Below are 16,366 nucleotides of genomic sequence, written 5' to 3'. Positions count from 1 at the left end.
AGGGACTTTCTACCTTGGTAAAATTTTTAGGGGTTCAGTGGTGTGGGGCCTATCGAGATATTCCTTCTAAGGTGAAGGATACGTAGCTGCATTTGGCCCCTCTTACAGCCAAGGAAGAGGCACACTGCCTAGTGGGTCTATTTGGATTTTGGAGGCAACATATTCCTCATTTGGGTGTGTCACTCTGACCCATTTATCGAGTGACCTGAAAGGCTGCCAGTTTTGAGTGGGGTCCAGAACAAGAGAAGGCTCTGCAACAGGTCCAGACTGCTGTGCAAACTGCTCTGCCACCTGGGCCATATGACCCAGCAGATCCAATGGTGCTTGAGGTGTCAGTGGCAGATAGGGATGCTGTTTGGAGCCTCTGGCAGGCCCTCATAGGTGAATCACAACAGAGGCCTCTAGGATTTTGGAGCAAGGCCCCGCCATCTTCTGCAGATAACTACTGTCCTTTTGAGAGTCGGCTCTTGGCCTGTTACTAGGCCAAGAGCCTAGTAAACATGTGGAAACTGGATGTTTGACTATGGGTCATCAAGTCACCATGTGACCTGAACTGCCAATCACGAACTGAGTGCTTTCGGACCCATCTAGCCATAAAGTGGGTTGTGCACAGCAGCATTCCATCATCAAATTGAAGTGGTATATACGTGATTAGGCTCGAGAAGGTCCTGAAGGCACAGTAAGTTACACAAGGAAGTCGTTCAAATGCCCATGGTTTCCACTCCTGCCACCCTGCCTTCTCTCCCCCAGCCTGCACTGATGGCCTCATGAGGAGTTTCCTATGGTCAGTTGACAGAGGAAGAGAAGATTAGGGCCTGCTTCACAGACGGTTCTGCACGATATGCAGACACCACCAGAAAGTGGACATCTACAGCACTACAGCCCCTTTCTAGGACATCCCTGAAGGACAGTGGTGAAGGGAAATCTTCCCAGTGGGCAGAACTTCAAGCAGTGCCCCTGGTTGTGCACTTTCTGTGGACGGAGAAATGGCCAGATGTGCGATTATATACTGATTCATGGGCTGTAGCCAATGGTTTGGCTGGATGGTCAGGGACTTGGAAGAAGCATGATTGGAAAATTGATGACAAAGAAATTTGGGGAAGAGGTATATGGGTAGACCTCCCTAGTGGTCAAAAACTGTCAAGATATTTGTATCCCATGTGAGTGCTCACCAACAGGTGATCTCAGCAAAGGAGAATTTTAATAATCAAGTGGATAGGATGACCTGTTCTGTGGACACCAGCCTCTTTCTCCAGCCACCCCTGTCATCATCCAGCGGGCTCATGAACAAAGTGGCCATGGTGGCAGGGATTTGGGTTATGTATGGGCTCAGCAACATGGACTTCCACTCACCACGGCTGACCTGGCTATGGCCACTGCTGAGTGCCCAATTTGCCAGCAGCAGAGACCAATACTGAGCCCTCGATATGGCACTATTCCTCAGGGTGATCAGCCAGCTACCTGGTGGCAGGTTGATTATATTGGACGTCTTCCCTTATGGAAAGGGCAGAGGTTTATCCTCACTGGAATAGATATTTACTCCAGAAATGGGTTTGCCATTGCATGCAATGGAGAAAGCATTGCATGCAATGCTTCTGCCAAGACTACCATCCATGGACTCATGGAATGCCTTATCCACTTATCTGTGTCATGGTATTCCACACAGCATTGCCTCTGACCAAGGCACTCACTTAACAGCTAAAGGAGTGTGGCAGTGAGCTCATGCTCATGAAATTCACTGGTCTTACCATGTTCTCCATCATCCTAAAGCAGCTAGGTTGATAGAATGGTAGAATGGCCTTTTGAAGTCACAATTGCAATGCCAACTAGGTGACAATACTTTGCAGGGCTGGGGCAAAGTTCTCCAGAAGGCCATGTATGCTCTGAGTCAGAATCTAATACATGATACTGTTTCTCCCATAGCCAGGTTTCACCAGTCCAGGAATCAAGGGGTGGAAGTAGAAGTGGCACCACTCACCATCACCCCTAATGATCCACTAGCAAAATTTTTGCTTCCAGTTCCTGCAGTGCTACATTCTGCTGGCCTAGAGGTCTTAGTTCCAGAGGGAGGAATGCTGCCACCAGCAGACACAACAATGATTCCATTAAACCGGAAGTTAAGATTGCCACCTGGACACTTTGGGCTCCTCCTATCTTTAAGTCAACAGGCTAAGAAGGGAGTTACAGTGTTGGCTGAGGTGATTGACTCGAACTATCAAGATGAAATCAGTCTACTACTCCACAATGCAGATAAGAAAGAGTATGTATGGAATACAGGAGATCCATTAGGGTGTCTCTTAGTATTACCACCCTGTGAGTAAAGTCAATGGGAAACTACAACAACCCAATCCAGGGAAGATTGCAAATGGCCCAGACCCTTCAGGAATGAAGGTTTGGGTCACTCCACCAGGAAAAAAGCCACGACCTGCTGTGGTGCTTGCTGAAGGCAAGGCAAAGGGAATACAGAATAGGTAGTAGAAGAAGGTAGTCATCAATACCAGTTATGATCACGTGACCAGCTGCAGAAATAAGGACTGTAACTGTCATGAGTATTTCCTCCTTTTGTTAAAAACATGTTTGTACACACTTGCACTAAGAAAATATAATTTTATTTCCTTTTTCCTTTATCAACGTGACATAAGATTTATTCACTTCATATCAACATTTAAGTATTGCTAACTTTATTTAACAGTATTTGGGTTGGGGATTGGTGTGTTTCCAGTTGTACAAAGGATAGCTGTATTGTGCTAGGTGTAATTATAACCTTATTATTATCTTTATCTGAAAATTATGTATGATCTCAGGAGATGCATATGGGTTCAAGTCAACAAGGGGTGGACTTGTGATGGTTAATACTGAGTGTCAACTTGATTGTATTGACGAATGCAAAGTATTGGTCCTGGGTGTGTCTGTGAGGGTGTTGCCAAAGGAGATTAACATTTGAGTCAGTGGGCTGGGAAAGGGAGACCCACCCTTAATCTGGGTGGGCATCATCTAATCAGCTGCCAGCATGGCTACAATATAAAGTAGGCAGAAAAACGTGAAAAGACTAGACTGGCCTAGCCTCCCAGCCCACATCTTTGTCTTGTGTTGGATGCTTGCTGCCCTCAAACATTGGACTCCATGTTCTTCAGTTTTAGGACTTGGATTGGCTTTCCTTGCTCCTTGGCTTGTAGACGGACTACTGTGGGACCTTGTGATTGTGTGAGTTAATATTCCTTAATAAGCTCCCATATCTATATATCTATACATATATATAGATAGATAGATATATATATATACACACACACACACACACATAAATAAATATATATATATAAAATCCTATTAGTTCTGTCCCTCTAGAGAACCCTGACTAATACAGGGATAGAATGCAATAGCAGCCTATTTTCAGCTGGCACAGAATTTTGAGTTCATTTTTGAACCAAGCACAGGTTTTTCCTCCTAATTTAGCTAGGATGCTCCCCATAAGGCTAAGAGTGTAAACTGAGGGAGACATTTCAATGCATCACAAATAGGTGACATGGGGGTCTAGTTCATCTCTTTGTGTAACTTACTTGTGTCTTCAAGACTTGTCATAATCCAGTTCCAAAGTATCACTTCCATTGAATGATGGATTGCTGTTTAGTCCAATTGAGTCTATGACTTGGTGAGTCTGACTAAATATCTACCTTATGATAGGAAGCTCCAGTTTCTTGGTCACTTGATGTTTTGTGGTCTGGCACTTAGTTTCCTTTAGGGTTTAGTAGTGTGTCAGGAGTTGCTTTTCAAATAATGTAGTTTCTTTGCTGCAGATGGTATGATCTTGCTCCAGAACTGAGAGATCTACACTGTGACTCTCTAGGTATGACATATCAGAGACTCTTTACAGCATTTTAATTAACCATGGCAAACTCTAGCACCATGGTATTTGCCAGGTCATATACCCCAGGTGACAAGGCTGCTTATACCGCAGCCTGACTCCGTCTCTTGACAGGAGGAACTGCAAAGTATTGCGGTCATTTTTGCAGTCTGTCACAGAGGTCTTTATGTATTAAACAACACCTTTTGTTATTCCTTTGTAAATAAACTCGTTGAGTAATACAAAACTCTTGAATTAATGGTATGGAATCAGAAAATTGCTAAGCAACTCATTTGGTGAAATTTGCCCTAATGGAAGGAACTTTACCACAAGGGGGGTCTGTAAAAGCAAAAACCAACACTCTACCTTACTTCTAATGCCCAAGTATTTCCCCATGGCATAGTCAGGGGATTGATTCCAGAAATAAACCAAAATGTAACAGGGGCATCCTATCTAATTGTGATACCAAACTAATAAAACTGTCAATATTCCTGCAAACCTAGACTTCAAAACAAAACAAAAATGATTTTGTCTCTTAATTTTACTCTGCTGATGTCTCAATATATGTTATAACCTTTGTGAACATTATGGTCATGTGAGAAAGTTGCTGTGTTCTCAGTTTGAACAGACTCATTTAAGCCTGGTGATCTTGGTAATTTTATGGCATTTTTTCCTTTAAATGCTCACTGTGTAGGTTTGACGAATCAATTCTTCTGAGGTCTGACTTTCTCGCACCCTACAAAGAAACTTATTTATTTTTTAAATGCATTTATTTCTGAATCTTCCTTTGTCACTCCTATTGGCCATTTGTATTTCTTCTTTTGTGCAGCGCCTTCAAGGTATCTGCCATATTGTGAGTGATTTTCAGTTCTTTTGATATTCTGAATACTGGTTTTTAATTGGTTATGTGTGTTGCAAATATCTCCCCCCACCACGTGGCTTTTAATTTTTTCCACAAATTTTTATGGTGCCTTTTGATGAACAGTGGTTCTTAATTTAAAGGTGTCACATTTATTAATCTTTCTTCATGGTCAGTGTTTTTTGTATCTTGTATAAGAAATAATTCTTTACTCCATGGTCATGAAGATATTTCCTTATAACCGGCGTCTTATTGATGAGAATTTACATTTTTTTAAATGGTGCTTTACTATTACAAACAGTTGCTGCAGGGCCTTGTTATATATATTTTGGCATACTTGGCATGTTTTCTGAAAGAATATCTGTATAGAATAAACCAGCAGAGAAATTACTAGGTAGGATGTTATTTTAAATGTTGATAGTCACTGAAAAATTGGCTTTCAAAAGATATCGAACATGTCTTTCATTCAAGATACTTATCATACTGTATTACAATTATTGGTTAATCTGTTCATCCACCTATGAAGAGATAATCATAGCTTCCCATATGGTTCTGGATGCTGAAAAAAACAAAGCAAGTCTGTTCTTTAACATGGTTGTAATTGGGTTGAATTCATCAACTGCACAGGAGAAAAACAGCAGAGATTGTGAAAAATGTTGCCTGGACATGGCTTAAGATCTAGAACTTGGATGTTGAGATCGGACTGCAGCAAAGAATGTTTCTCCTTCAAGGAAATAATATACAATGACTTCAAAAGAAGTATTCTAATACGTTTTGAGATAAACAAAGGTTGAATCAGTAAACCTAAAGATGACTAGAAAAGATGGCAAATTGTACTCTGATGGTGATTTTTTTAGCTTTTTTAGATTTTTAACAGAATATATTGTTATATGAAAAAATGGGCTCCAAAATATGTGCCCAATTGTGAAGATAATGAGATTTCCCTCTTCGGTTTGCTTGTTTTTTTCTTATTTTTCTACAATGAAAATAACTTGCCTTAATAATAATAATATATTGCTAATGTTTATATCAGATAGGCTAATTGGTTTTAGAAGTGTATATTCTGGGGTCAATATTAGACAATAACAATACTGTATACAAACTTTTATCTTTATTTCTTTTGTTTTATTTTGAGACAGGGTCTCACTTTGTTGCCCAGGCTAGAGTACAGTGGTAAAATCATGGCTCACTGCAACCTCGACATCCCAGGCTCAGGTGATCCCCCCCACCTCACCCTCCTGAGAAGCTGGGACTACAGGTGTGTAGCACCATGCCTGGCTAGTTTTTATTTTTTTGTAAAGAATGGGTCTCGCTATGTTGCCCATGTTGGTCTTGAACTCCTGGCTCCAGTCATCCACCCATATCAGCCTCCCAAAGTGTTGGGATTACAGGTGTGAGCCACTGAGCCTGGCCAGATTTTTATACTATTAAAGCTTTATGATTGAGTGTGTTGTTTTATAAATTAAGTTTAAAAATTTTTTTGAGATAACTTATGAAATTGAATAGATCCACATGCAATTGTAAGAAATAATAATAGAGATCCTCTATACCATTTACCCAGTTCCTGCAGTGGTAACATCCTGAGAAATGATAGTACCACATCACAACCAGGATATTGACATTGATACAATCCATCTATCTTACTCAGATTTCTCCAATTTTACTTGTGCTAATTTGTGAGGGTGTGCAAGTCAAGATGTATGTATAATTCTATCCAATTTAATCATATGTGTGAGTCTCTACCACCAGAGTCAAGACACAAAACAATTTCATTACCAGAGTATTCCTTGTATTGCCTTTACAAAACCATGCCTACCTCCCTAACTCTGGACAATCAGTAATCTACTTTTCATTTCTCAAATTTTATCTTTTCAAAAGTGTTATATAAATGGAACTATACAGCATGCAACCTTTTGGGATTGGCTTTTTTGATTCAGCATTATTCCCCGGAAATTCATTCAAGTTGTTGCCTCTATTGATATTTTATTCTATCTTTTGCTGAGTAGTATTCTGTGGTATGAATGTACCACTATTTGTTTAACTGTTCACCCACTGAAGGACATTAGGGTTTGTATTCATCTCCTATTATAGCTGTAATAATTTACCATAAATGTAGTGGCTTGAAACAACTCAAATGTGTTATCTTGTAGTTTAGAGGTTAGAAGTCCTAAAATCAAGGTGTTGGCCAGCTGTCTTCCTTCTGCAGGCTCTAGGGGAAAATCTGTTTCTTTGCCATTTCCAGTTTCTAAAGGCTGCTGCATTCCTAGGCTTGTGGCCCCTTCTTTAACCTTTGCAGTCAGCAGTATAGCATCTTCAAAACTCTCTCTCTGACCTCTGCTTCTGACATCACATCTTTTTTTCTGACTTTGACTCTCTTTCCTCCCTCTAGGATACTTGGTATTACATTGAGCCCACCAGGATAATCCAGAATAATCCCCTGTCTCAATATGCTTGATTTAATCACATTTTTTAGCCATGTATGGTAAAATATTCACAGGTTCCATGGATTAGAGTGTGCTCATTTTTGGGAGGCCATTATTCTGTTCATTACAGGATTGTTTCCAGATGTTGGCTGTGTGAGTACAGATACTACAAACTTTTATACAGGTTTGTGTGTGTGAACATCTTTATTTCTCTGGGATAAATACCCAGAAGTATAATTACTGGGTTGTATAGTAATTGCTTATTTTGTTGTATAAGAAACTGCCAATCCGTTTTCCAGAGTGGCTGTAATAGTTTATATTCCCACCACAATGTATGAGTGATCCAATATCTCTGCATCCATGCCAGCATTTGATGTTGTCACTATTATTTATTTTAGCCAGTCTGATAGGTGTGTAGTGATATCTCATTGTGGTTTTAATTTCCATTTTGTTATTGACTCATGATGTTGTTGACAGTTGTTGTGATACTTTGGTTCTTGTCTTCTTAGTTTAAAAAAATTTAAATAAGAGATGCATAGCAAAGGAGATGGAGCATAGAGTAATTTGTAAAGGGAAAAGAATATTTTGAAAGTTAAGTGCAGAATAGACAGTACACCCTGAGAGAGAGATAATTCAGAGTGGTCTGCTTATAAGGATGAGGCAGTGAAGACTGGCACTAGGGAGACTCTCTTTATGGGAGTATTACATGGTTATTTATAAGGAGTGGAAAGAGGTGTTATTAGTAAGCATGTTCTGGGTGGTCCTATGGGTGTACATGCACAGTAGCTGTGCATACTTGTTCATACATCGCACGTCTCATCAGCATCTGAAATCTACACCCGGGGTGTGCTTTTTACTGTGATAATGAAAGAAGGGTCAGTTTGAGAAAGGTAAAATCGAAGTGTGCATGCACTCTACAGGGGAAATTTCTTGCTGAAGATAGCTTTGCTTGAATGAGCTCAATTACAATGCGAATGCTGAGGTTTATGGCGTTGATTGTGGAAAGGTCATCACGGCTGCTGCGTCCCGAGGACATGGTCTATCTATCCTGCCTCAATGTTGAACATCTTTTCATGTGGGTGTTGATTTTCAAAAAGGTAGCAGTATCGTCTCTAACGCAGTGGTTAGTAATGTTAAGTGCAACATGCATGTTAAAGAGTTTTAAATTTTATTGCAGACAAATAAGGGAGGGAGACTCTGGTAAAGTCCTGGCCTGGAGGAAGCTCTGCCGTAGAGTAGTGGACGCGTCTTTGTATGAACAAAGGGCTGGACCGCTGCCACTCTGAGGCCAGGGACCTAGGCCAGGAGACACTGAATGCCAGGGAGGCGCCAGATGAGGTGGAGGGACCTGAGTCCACGGAGAGCTGCGAAGAGAGGACTCATCTGAGTCAGGACTGCACGGCGCGACCCCGCCTAGGCCCCGCCCCTCGGACGGTCCGGTGTCCCGGCCCCTCCCCCTCGTCCCTCGCGGGCGCTCCAGGCTCCAGCCTGAACGCATGGCAGGCGTGGAAACCGCTGCGAGGCGGCGCCACCACGGAGGCTGAGGTTGCCGGCAGTATCCATGGCGTCCCAGGGCGGCAGCTCCCTCGGGCTCCTGGCCTGGCTCTTGCTTCTTCAGCCATGGCTCGACGAGGCCCGGGCGGGCAGGGCGGGTGCGCAGGGAGGCGTAGCACTGTTCTTCCCCTCCGCTCTCCCCTCAGGGCCAGGTGGCCAGGACCCCGGAGCGAGCAGATGGGAGCCGCCACCTGTAGGGGCTCCAGGATCCCAAGCGGCCGGTCAGTCCAGACGGAAGACAGTGACCCCCGCTCCGGTGTTATTTCCCTCAGGTGAGTCTGATTTCTTACCAGGCTCTGGCAATCCCACACACTATCATCAACATGGACCAACGGGACAGTAGCATTAAACGTCAGGTGACGCTTCTGGGCCATGCCCAGCCGCAGAGAACTGGCCTGGTTTGAGGGGGAGGGGGTATCAGCCCTAGAGGAGGAGGGGCTCAGGGGACACGATCTGTCCAGGGGCGGAGCGGCTCCCTGAGACCTGGGAGGATACAGCCATTTTCCGAAGAGCCTCAGGGGATGCAGGCCTTGCTTTGAGGGTTCTGAGGCTCATGGTGAAGGTGCTACAGCAGCGTTACTTTTAGTCCCTTCCTTTCATTGACCTGCCCCAGCCTGCGGCAAGCGTTTTGCAAGGATAATTGGAGGATTGCGGAGCCCAGATAGGAAGTGGCCCTGGCAGGTGAGCCTGCAGACCAGCAACAGACACATCTGCGGAGGCTCCCTTATTGCCAGGCGCTGGGTGCTTACTGCCGCCCACTGCATCTCTAGGTGAGTGTTTGGGGCTCAGAGCTTGGGCCCTGATCAGGCTGCGGGAACTGGAGCCAGTCTGTCCCCCTTCCTCAACCTCCTCTTCCTCATCTGTAAAAGGGGGTGACAGCCCCATAGTTTTTATCCAGTCTGGGTAAGACCTGATGATTAGCATTTCTAACAAGTTTCTAGGTGCTGCTGCTGCCGCAGCTGATCTGGAGACCACCGGCTAAAGTGGTCAGGGGTCCTGGAGGGATGTGGTTTGGAGAGAGGGAGGTAGCTGCTGGCTGGCATAGGAAGATGGTACCAGGTGGGAAGCACCTGGAAGGTGTGGAAGCAGAGTGTAGACCCTGGAGGATCTTTCTGCAGTCATCTGGAATACAGAGTGAAGCTGGGAGACACAAATGTGCATCATCGCTCCAAAACAGCACTTGTAGTCCCAGTTCGTGACATCGTTATCCACCGATATTTTATGTCTTCTGGAATAATTGAAAATGACATTGCCCTTGCTCTGCTTCACTTCCCTGTGAATTACTCCACGCACATCCAGCCTGTGTGCCTCCCTGAACAGGCTTTCATGGTACAAGCTGATACGAAGTGCTGGGTGACAGGATGGGGCAAAGTGAATGAAACAGGTGAGACTATGAAGCAAGACTACAGCAGCCCCAGACCAGGGAAAATGTTGCTTGGTGCCCTGGGGTTGATCTACAAGCTAAAGGGAGGGACAGGGAGGCAGATTTTTTTTAGTAAGTCAGGGAGGAGGGTGCAGTAGATGCTGCCAGGGAATAATTTTAACAATGGGTCTATGAAATTCTTTTGGTTTGTCAGGACCTGGGGATTTGGGTGCCAGACATGGTGGGTTCTCTCTTGGGTGGATTTTAACTCTGGGGGTGATGAGCTAGCTGTCTGCCCTTTTAAGGTGTCCCTCCCAGGAAGTACCTACCTTGGTAGATAAGGAGCTTCCTGTGTATAAGAAGAGGCCAGAGACCTGTCAGTGAGGTGTAGGGCCTCCTACCCTTGGGGAGAGGCTGGATTTGGTACCTTCGGGCCATTACCTGTCTGACAGTCTGTGATCCTGCTCTAGAAAGTATAGATGCTTTACTGATGTACAGGATACTGTGTCACTATTAGTACTACTATTCAGAGTGACAGATGCTTGGTTTTGGTTTCTCAGGGTGGTAATGCCTTGCCTTCCCTTTCCTGTCTGTTCTTATTTCCCCTGTTTTGTTTGGATCTTATGTCCTTGTCTCCCCATGTCAACATTGGGCCTCATATCTTCCTTTGTCAAATGGGACAATATCCAATGCCTAAGAGGGTGTCTGTGTGTGAACACACGGTATTGAGACCCAGAGTGGGTAAGGGGTTCTCCTGTCCTGTCCCACTTATGCAGACCCACTCAGTTGTAAATTGTCTCTCTGCAGATTCATCAAAAAAGATAGTAACTGAGCTTCAGGAGGCTGAACTAAGCATTATGCTTCATGAGAAATGTAATAAGGTATTCAAGGAAAAGATGAGAATTAGGAATGAAATGGTCAAGAAGGGGACCGTCTGTGGCTATAATGACCAAGGGAAGGATTCCTGTCAGGTCAGTTCATGGGCCTCTTGCTACCTCAGCACTGTAGTTGTCTCCTTAAAGCTTCCTCATCCCCCCAGTAGGGCCTGGGTTATCTCCTAGCCTCTCCGTTACCCTTATTCATGGTAATGGGACATGAGGACAAGCCACCAAGGCTCTCCTGGGCAGCCTACCTGATCCTTCAGGAGAGAGCAGCTGACACAGCCTGGAGTGGGAGGAGGGGTGAATCAGGCAGGTCCCACCAATGATACATGCTCCATGTCTTGAGCCCCTTCTGTGTGGCAGGCAGTGTACTCAGGTAAGCATCTGACTCATCATTGTCTCAGAGTAGGCATGATTTCATTATGTATATTCTGTTTTTTGGAACACACCTTTTTAGTAGGTACATGATTTTGGTTTATTGGAAATTGTCAATTCTCAGATCTCATATTGACAGATACCCAAGGCTAGGGAGGGTCTTAGGGGTTCCTGGGGAAGCCCCCTGAGTGCCTAGCTCTGCAGCCCATTGCAGTGCAATTAGCCTGCTCTGATGTGGATGCTATTTCTTTCCTACAGTGACTTTCTTTTTCCAGGGAGATTCTGGGGGGCCCCTGGTCTGTGAATTAAATGGCACATGGTTCCAGGTGGGAATTGTGAGCTGGGGCATTGGCTGCAGTAACAAAGGATATCCTGGAGTTTACACAGAAGTTAGTTTCTACAAGAAATGGATTATTGATCACTTGAGACAAGCTTCCTGTCTGAATTCAGCAGACTCCCTCATCCTAGTCCTGTGTCTGATGATGCCCCTGGGCATCCTGGTGACCCGGTGATTGGATCCCATTCTACTTTCCCTGTTTCTGAGTCTCACACTTAGGTATCTCCTCTGACCAACCTCCCACTCCTTCTGAATGCCTTTTCCACAAATCCCAGTTGGAATCCACGGGCCCTCTGGAGATCCATACAATAGAGCATGGCAGGGAGACTGGGCCTTGGAAAGTACCCCTGCCTTGTGCTCTGGTCACCTGCCTCAGCCATGCCTGCACCAGGGCTGTGCTCTGGCTGGTGGGAAGGAGGGAGTGAACTGATTGCAGCTAGAGGGCCACCCGCCCTGCCAGGTGGGCCACGGTGACTCATCAATATCTGGGGGAACATCTATCAAAGAAGAAACATCATCAATGGTGAAGCAAGCGTTCAACGTGGTTCTGGTGTCAGGGCTCCCACCTGAGACTTTGAGAAACTAACCAGCTGGGTGATTGCTCAGAGAGTGAAGGAGGCGTTACCAGGTCCCTGCAGAGGTGTGAGGCCTGGGACTTCCACTGTGGCTCCACTGTCTGGGGCTGGAAGAAGATCCCCTGCAGCCCAGTGTGGATCCATCTGCGAGTGGACAGCCTCTGCCACACCAGCTCTCTTGGGGCAACCCATTCTTGCACCTCTTTCCTCAGTGCCCTAGTGGCCACTTTCAGGGACACTACAAGTTGTGTTGGGTCTGTTACGGAGTGTGGAGTTTTCAGAAATCAACTAAATAAATGTTTGGAGAGTCTCCTCTGTTTCTGAAGCTCTGCTCACTGGGGTGTGAGGTTGTATGTAACATACTCTATAAAGAATTGGCTTCTCATTTATTAGGAAGATATTCATGGTTTTTATTAAACTCTGGCAGAGCCAGGGATGAGGAGTTTTCTGCGCTCATTAAGTCTGACAGGTGGCTTTACCCAGTGGGTTCTGCTGCTGGTTTTTTTTTTTTTTTGCCATCGGCATCTCTGTAGCTGGGAATGTGGCACTTGAGTTTAACAAACCCTGCATCAGGAGCATCAAGAGGGACAGAGACTGAGGTGTGGCACACTCAGACATCTTCCTGCTTCTCCTTGCTGCCCTATAACAAGTGTGGGAGGGAGGGAGAGAGAGAGGGGGAGAGAGAAAGAGAGAGAGAGAGAGAGAGAGAGAGAGAGAGAGAGAACCTGCTGCCTGAGGGAGCTGGGGCTCAGTGGGTGAAAACACTTTGCTTTTCAAACTCTACCTGGTTACAGCTAAACCCAGCAAGTTCTAGGTCATGACCTACAGAAATGCCCGTGAAGAAGAGTTGGATGCCCAGGACTTGCCACCTATTTCTGTTACTTGCATCTTTCTTTCAGAACAGACTGACCCTTTTCCATGTTCCATCTGCTGGGAATGCCAGTATGGCTTCTCATTTCCTTCTTTCTTCTTCCTCATCAGTTCAGCCCCAATATATGCATTACCCCTTTCCACAAACCACTCCTGTGGACTCTGCTGGGCTGTGTAATGTAATGTGCCTTCTTCTGGGCTCCCTGGACTCTGCAGTCTCTGTGCCTGTTAATTTCTCTGTTTCCACTGGTTGACATGTTGTTCTTCATGGCTGTGGGACTCTGTCTAATCTTTCCTTATCTTCCATCCTCCAGCTCCAGGCTTGGAACAGAGCAGGAGTTTAGGAACTATTTGGTGAGTGAGTGAGTGAATGAATAGATAATTAGGTGCTCATATATTCTCTATTGCCTTACTCTTTTCTCTCACTGCCCTTTCACTTCATTGCTTTGTCCCCTTTTTGCTTTCCAGGTTGCCTTCATCATGGGGAAAAAACACAACTGGGTAGGCCAGGGTTACAGCCCCTGCAGTGGAGAAAGTCCCAGGCTCCAGGAAGTTTATGGTTCCGGATGGGGTGCCCTTTGGTCTGCCAATATTAGAGCATGTTTCTTGTTACAGGAGAATAGAAATTCCATTCAAGCATCTTGGCTACTGAGGAATAGCCTCAGGCTACCAGAAAAGATGGGCATGGCCCCTCAGGGAACAAAACATCAAGTGCCAAGTAAACATTAGTTGATTTTACTCTTTCCAACAAATACTTATGCATTATCTTTTATGAATCAGGCACTGGACTTCATCCACAGATAAGATGTAGATGGCAGGTGGGGGACAGAGGTGGTCATTACAAGGACTCCTAGGTAAGGAGCTTGGTGGCTGGGTAGAACCTGAAAGAGATAGATGACACAGGGAGAGGAGTTGTTGACTGGCAGGCACTCAGTTTTACTAAAAATGCGAGACTTGAACAAAAAGGAAGTAAAAACAAACAACAAAAATCTCTATGGGTTTCTAGTCATAAGGGGCAAGTGACATAGAGCACAATAAACATTTTTAGTGGTCTTGAAATACCATTTGCTGGCTGGCCATGGTGGTTCACGCCTGTAATCCCAGCACTTTGGGAGGCCGAGGTTGGTGGATCACCTGAGGTCAGGAGTTCGAGACCAGCCTGGCCAACATTGTGAAACCCCGTCTCTACTAAAAATATAAAAAAATTAGCCAGGCGTGGTGGCGGGTGCCTGTGATTCCAGCTACTTGGGAGGCTGAGGCATGAGAATCTCTTGAACCTGGGAGGCGGAGGTTGCAGTCAGTTGAGACTGCTCCATTGCACTCCAGCCTGGGCCACAAGAACAAAACTCCATCCCCCGCCCCCCACCAAAAAAAGAACAACAACAACAACAACAAAAAAGGAAATACCATTTGCCACCAAAAGAAACCAGGGCTTCTTGGAGAAATGGCTTGAAAAATTTACAGGTATGAAACAGGAAAAGTATAAAATAAGCCTGAAATTTCTTGTCATACTAGATAGCAAGGAAACTATCGTGTCAACAGGACGCAGAACCAATCAGAAGAGGCACCCTGTGTTCTGACACGTGGCGTACCTGCTAGATCCCATTGCAGAGAAATCACAGCCATCCCTCAGCTTCTGAAGATACTGATTCACAGCTGCACCCCTCACAAAATGGGCAGTCAGTCACAGGGAACTGATTCCCTCAGGATTAAGTCTCTTCACAGGGGTATTCCATAGCAAATAATTGCTATGCAGAGATATAAAGGCCCAGCCTTCTTCCCTCTATTTGGGACAACTTGGAAAGTCCTCTTGTAGGATCAGCTGAGATGTTAGTTGCAACGGCCTTCTGTGAGCAGTTCTCCTATGAGCACTCCTCAACAAACCATTGGACAGAATTCTCTCTCAGAGTCTGTTCTGGGAACCCAATCTAAGCCACCCTGCCTGGCAAAAGATGTCTTTGGTGTGTTTTGGGATTCTATTGCTGTGTAACAATCACCCCATACTCAGTGGCCTAAAACAACACATTGTATTACGGTCAATTCTCATTATTCAAGCATTCAGACTTGCAAATTCACCTACTTGCTGAAATTTATTTTAACCCCCAAATCAGTACTCGGAGTGATTTGTGGACATGCACAGGGCAGTGGAAAAATTTGAGTTTTCTGATGCCTATGTTCCTAGCTGAGGCTGTACAATGTGCTATTTTGTCTGCTTTCATCTCTCTTACTGTAAACAAGCGTCTTTTTTGTCATCTCTTAACTGTCACTTTTAATAAAACATTTTTTGTGCTTGTTGTTGGTTATTTTGCTGTTTAAAAGGGGCTTGGTACTTCCACTTGTGTGCTTTCACAAACTTTGAATCAGTTGTGTAACCTTTCAAGTTTGAGCTCCTTGTAAGAAAGGCAGTAGTTGAAAAACATGTAAGCTGCCAACAGCGTAGAAACCCTGAGAGTGCTCCCTTTCTTCACTTTGACATACTTGTAATACCAGTAGTGGCTGCGTTGAAATGCCCCAACGGTGCCTTTAGGGATGAAATCTCACATCAGTATCCAGCGTGTCATCCCTCTATTTTGACATCCATGAGTACAGTTCTTTTCCTAAACTGGTAGAACTGACACCATCTTGGAGTCTTGGATGTCCACTGTCCTAATGTTTTTGTTATGATTAGCCTGGAGTTATGGGTTTTGGGGGAAAATACCACAGAGATGAAGTACCCTCCTTGTCACATCATATCAGGAGGTTACATGCTATCAACATGGCATCACTGGTGATCTTAACTTTCATCTTTGATTAAGATTATATTTGCTAGGTTTCTGTACTTTAAAGTTACATTTATATATATAAAAACTCTTTCAATATCCAATTGTTTGGAAGCAAGTTACTAAGTCTTGCCAACACCGGAGTGGGGAAATTAGACCTTTCAGCAGACAGAGCTAGGATATATATACTAACCCAAGTATACACACATACATATTATCATTTCTGTATTTATCTATATACAGTCATGTGCTGCTTAATGATGCGGGTACATTCTGAAGAATGCATCGTTAGGCAATTTAGTCATTGTATAAGCATCATAGTGTACTTTCACAAACCTACTACATACCTAGGCTATCTGGTGTAACCTATGGCTCCTAGGCTGCAAATCTGTGCAGCATATTACTGTACTGAATACTGTAGGCAATTATAACACAATGGTAAGTATTTGTATATTTAAACTTATCTAAGTATAGAAAAGGTACAGTAAAATATGATATAAAAGATAAAAAATGGAAAACCTGTATAGGG

At 44.4% G+C, this 16,366-nt stretch overlaps 2 protein-coding genes across 4 annotated transcripts in view; both read left to right on the top strand.

The window, feature by feature from the left end:
* LOC126948593 (putative serine protease 42) overlaps positions 1-16,366 on the top strand; it is a 67,874-nt gene that overhangs the window by 17,340 nt on the left and 34,168 nt on the right. The window contains exon 6 of one of the 2 annotated variants that reach the window (XR_007723494.1): positions 12,252-12,520. The exons of the other annotated variant lie outside the window; for it this stretch is intronic. The gene's annotated coding sequence lies outside the window, so the exon portion shown is untranslated. Of the gene's footprint in view, positions 1-12,251; positions 12,521-16,366 lie in introns of those variants that run through there. 2 annotated transcript variants of the gene reach the window in all.
* The window catches only part of LOC126948588 (serine protease 44), a 40,941-nt gene continuing 32,973 nt past the window's right edge, over positions 8,399-16,366 (top strand). The window contains exons 1-5 of one of the 2 annotated variants that reach the window (XM_050780570.1): positions 8,399-8,949; positions 9,291-9,447; positions 9,796-10,061; positions 10,848-11,011; positions 11,572-12,520. In XM_050780570.1, the coding sequence (XP_050636527.1) occupies positions 8,685-8,949; positions 9,291-9,447; positions 9,796-10,061; positions 10,848-11,011; positions 11,572-11,808 (1,089 nt within the window). In that variant the 5' untranslated portion in view covers positions 8,399-8,684 and the 3' untranslated portion in view covers positions 11,809-12,520. Of the gene's footprint in view, positions 8,950-9,290; positions 9,448-9,795; positions 10,062-10,847; positions 11,012-11,571; positions 12,521-16,366 lie in introns of those variants that run through there. The other variant, XM_050780571.1, reaches the window with a different exon arrangement.

Source organism: Macaca thibetana, chromosome 2 (genome assembly GCF_024542745.1).
Source record: "Macaca thibetana thibetana isolate TM-01 chromosome 2, ASM2454274v1, whole genome shotgun sequence".
In the NCBI taxonomy this organism is placed as follows: Eukaryota; Metazoa; Chordata; class Mammalia; order Primates; family Cercopithecidae; genus Macaca; species Macaca thibetana.
The sequence above is the reverse complement of the archived record's forward strand: the minus strand, read 5'-3'. Positions and strand labels throughout refer to the sequence as shown.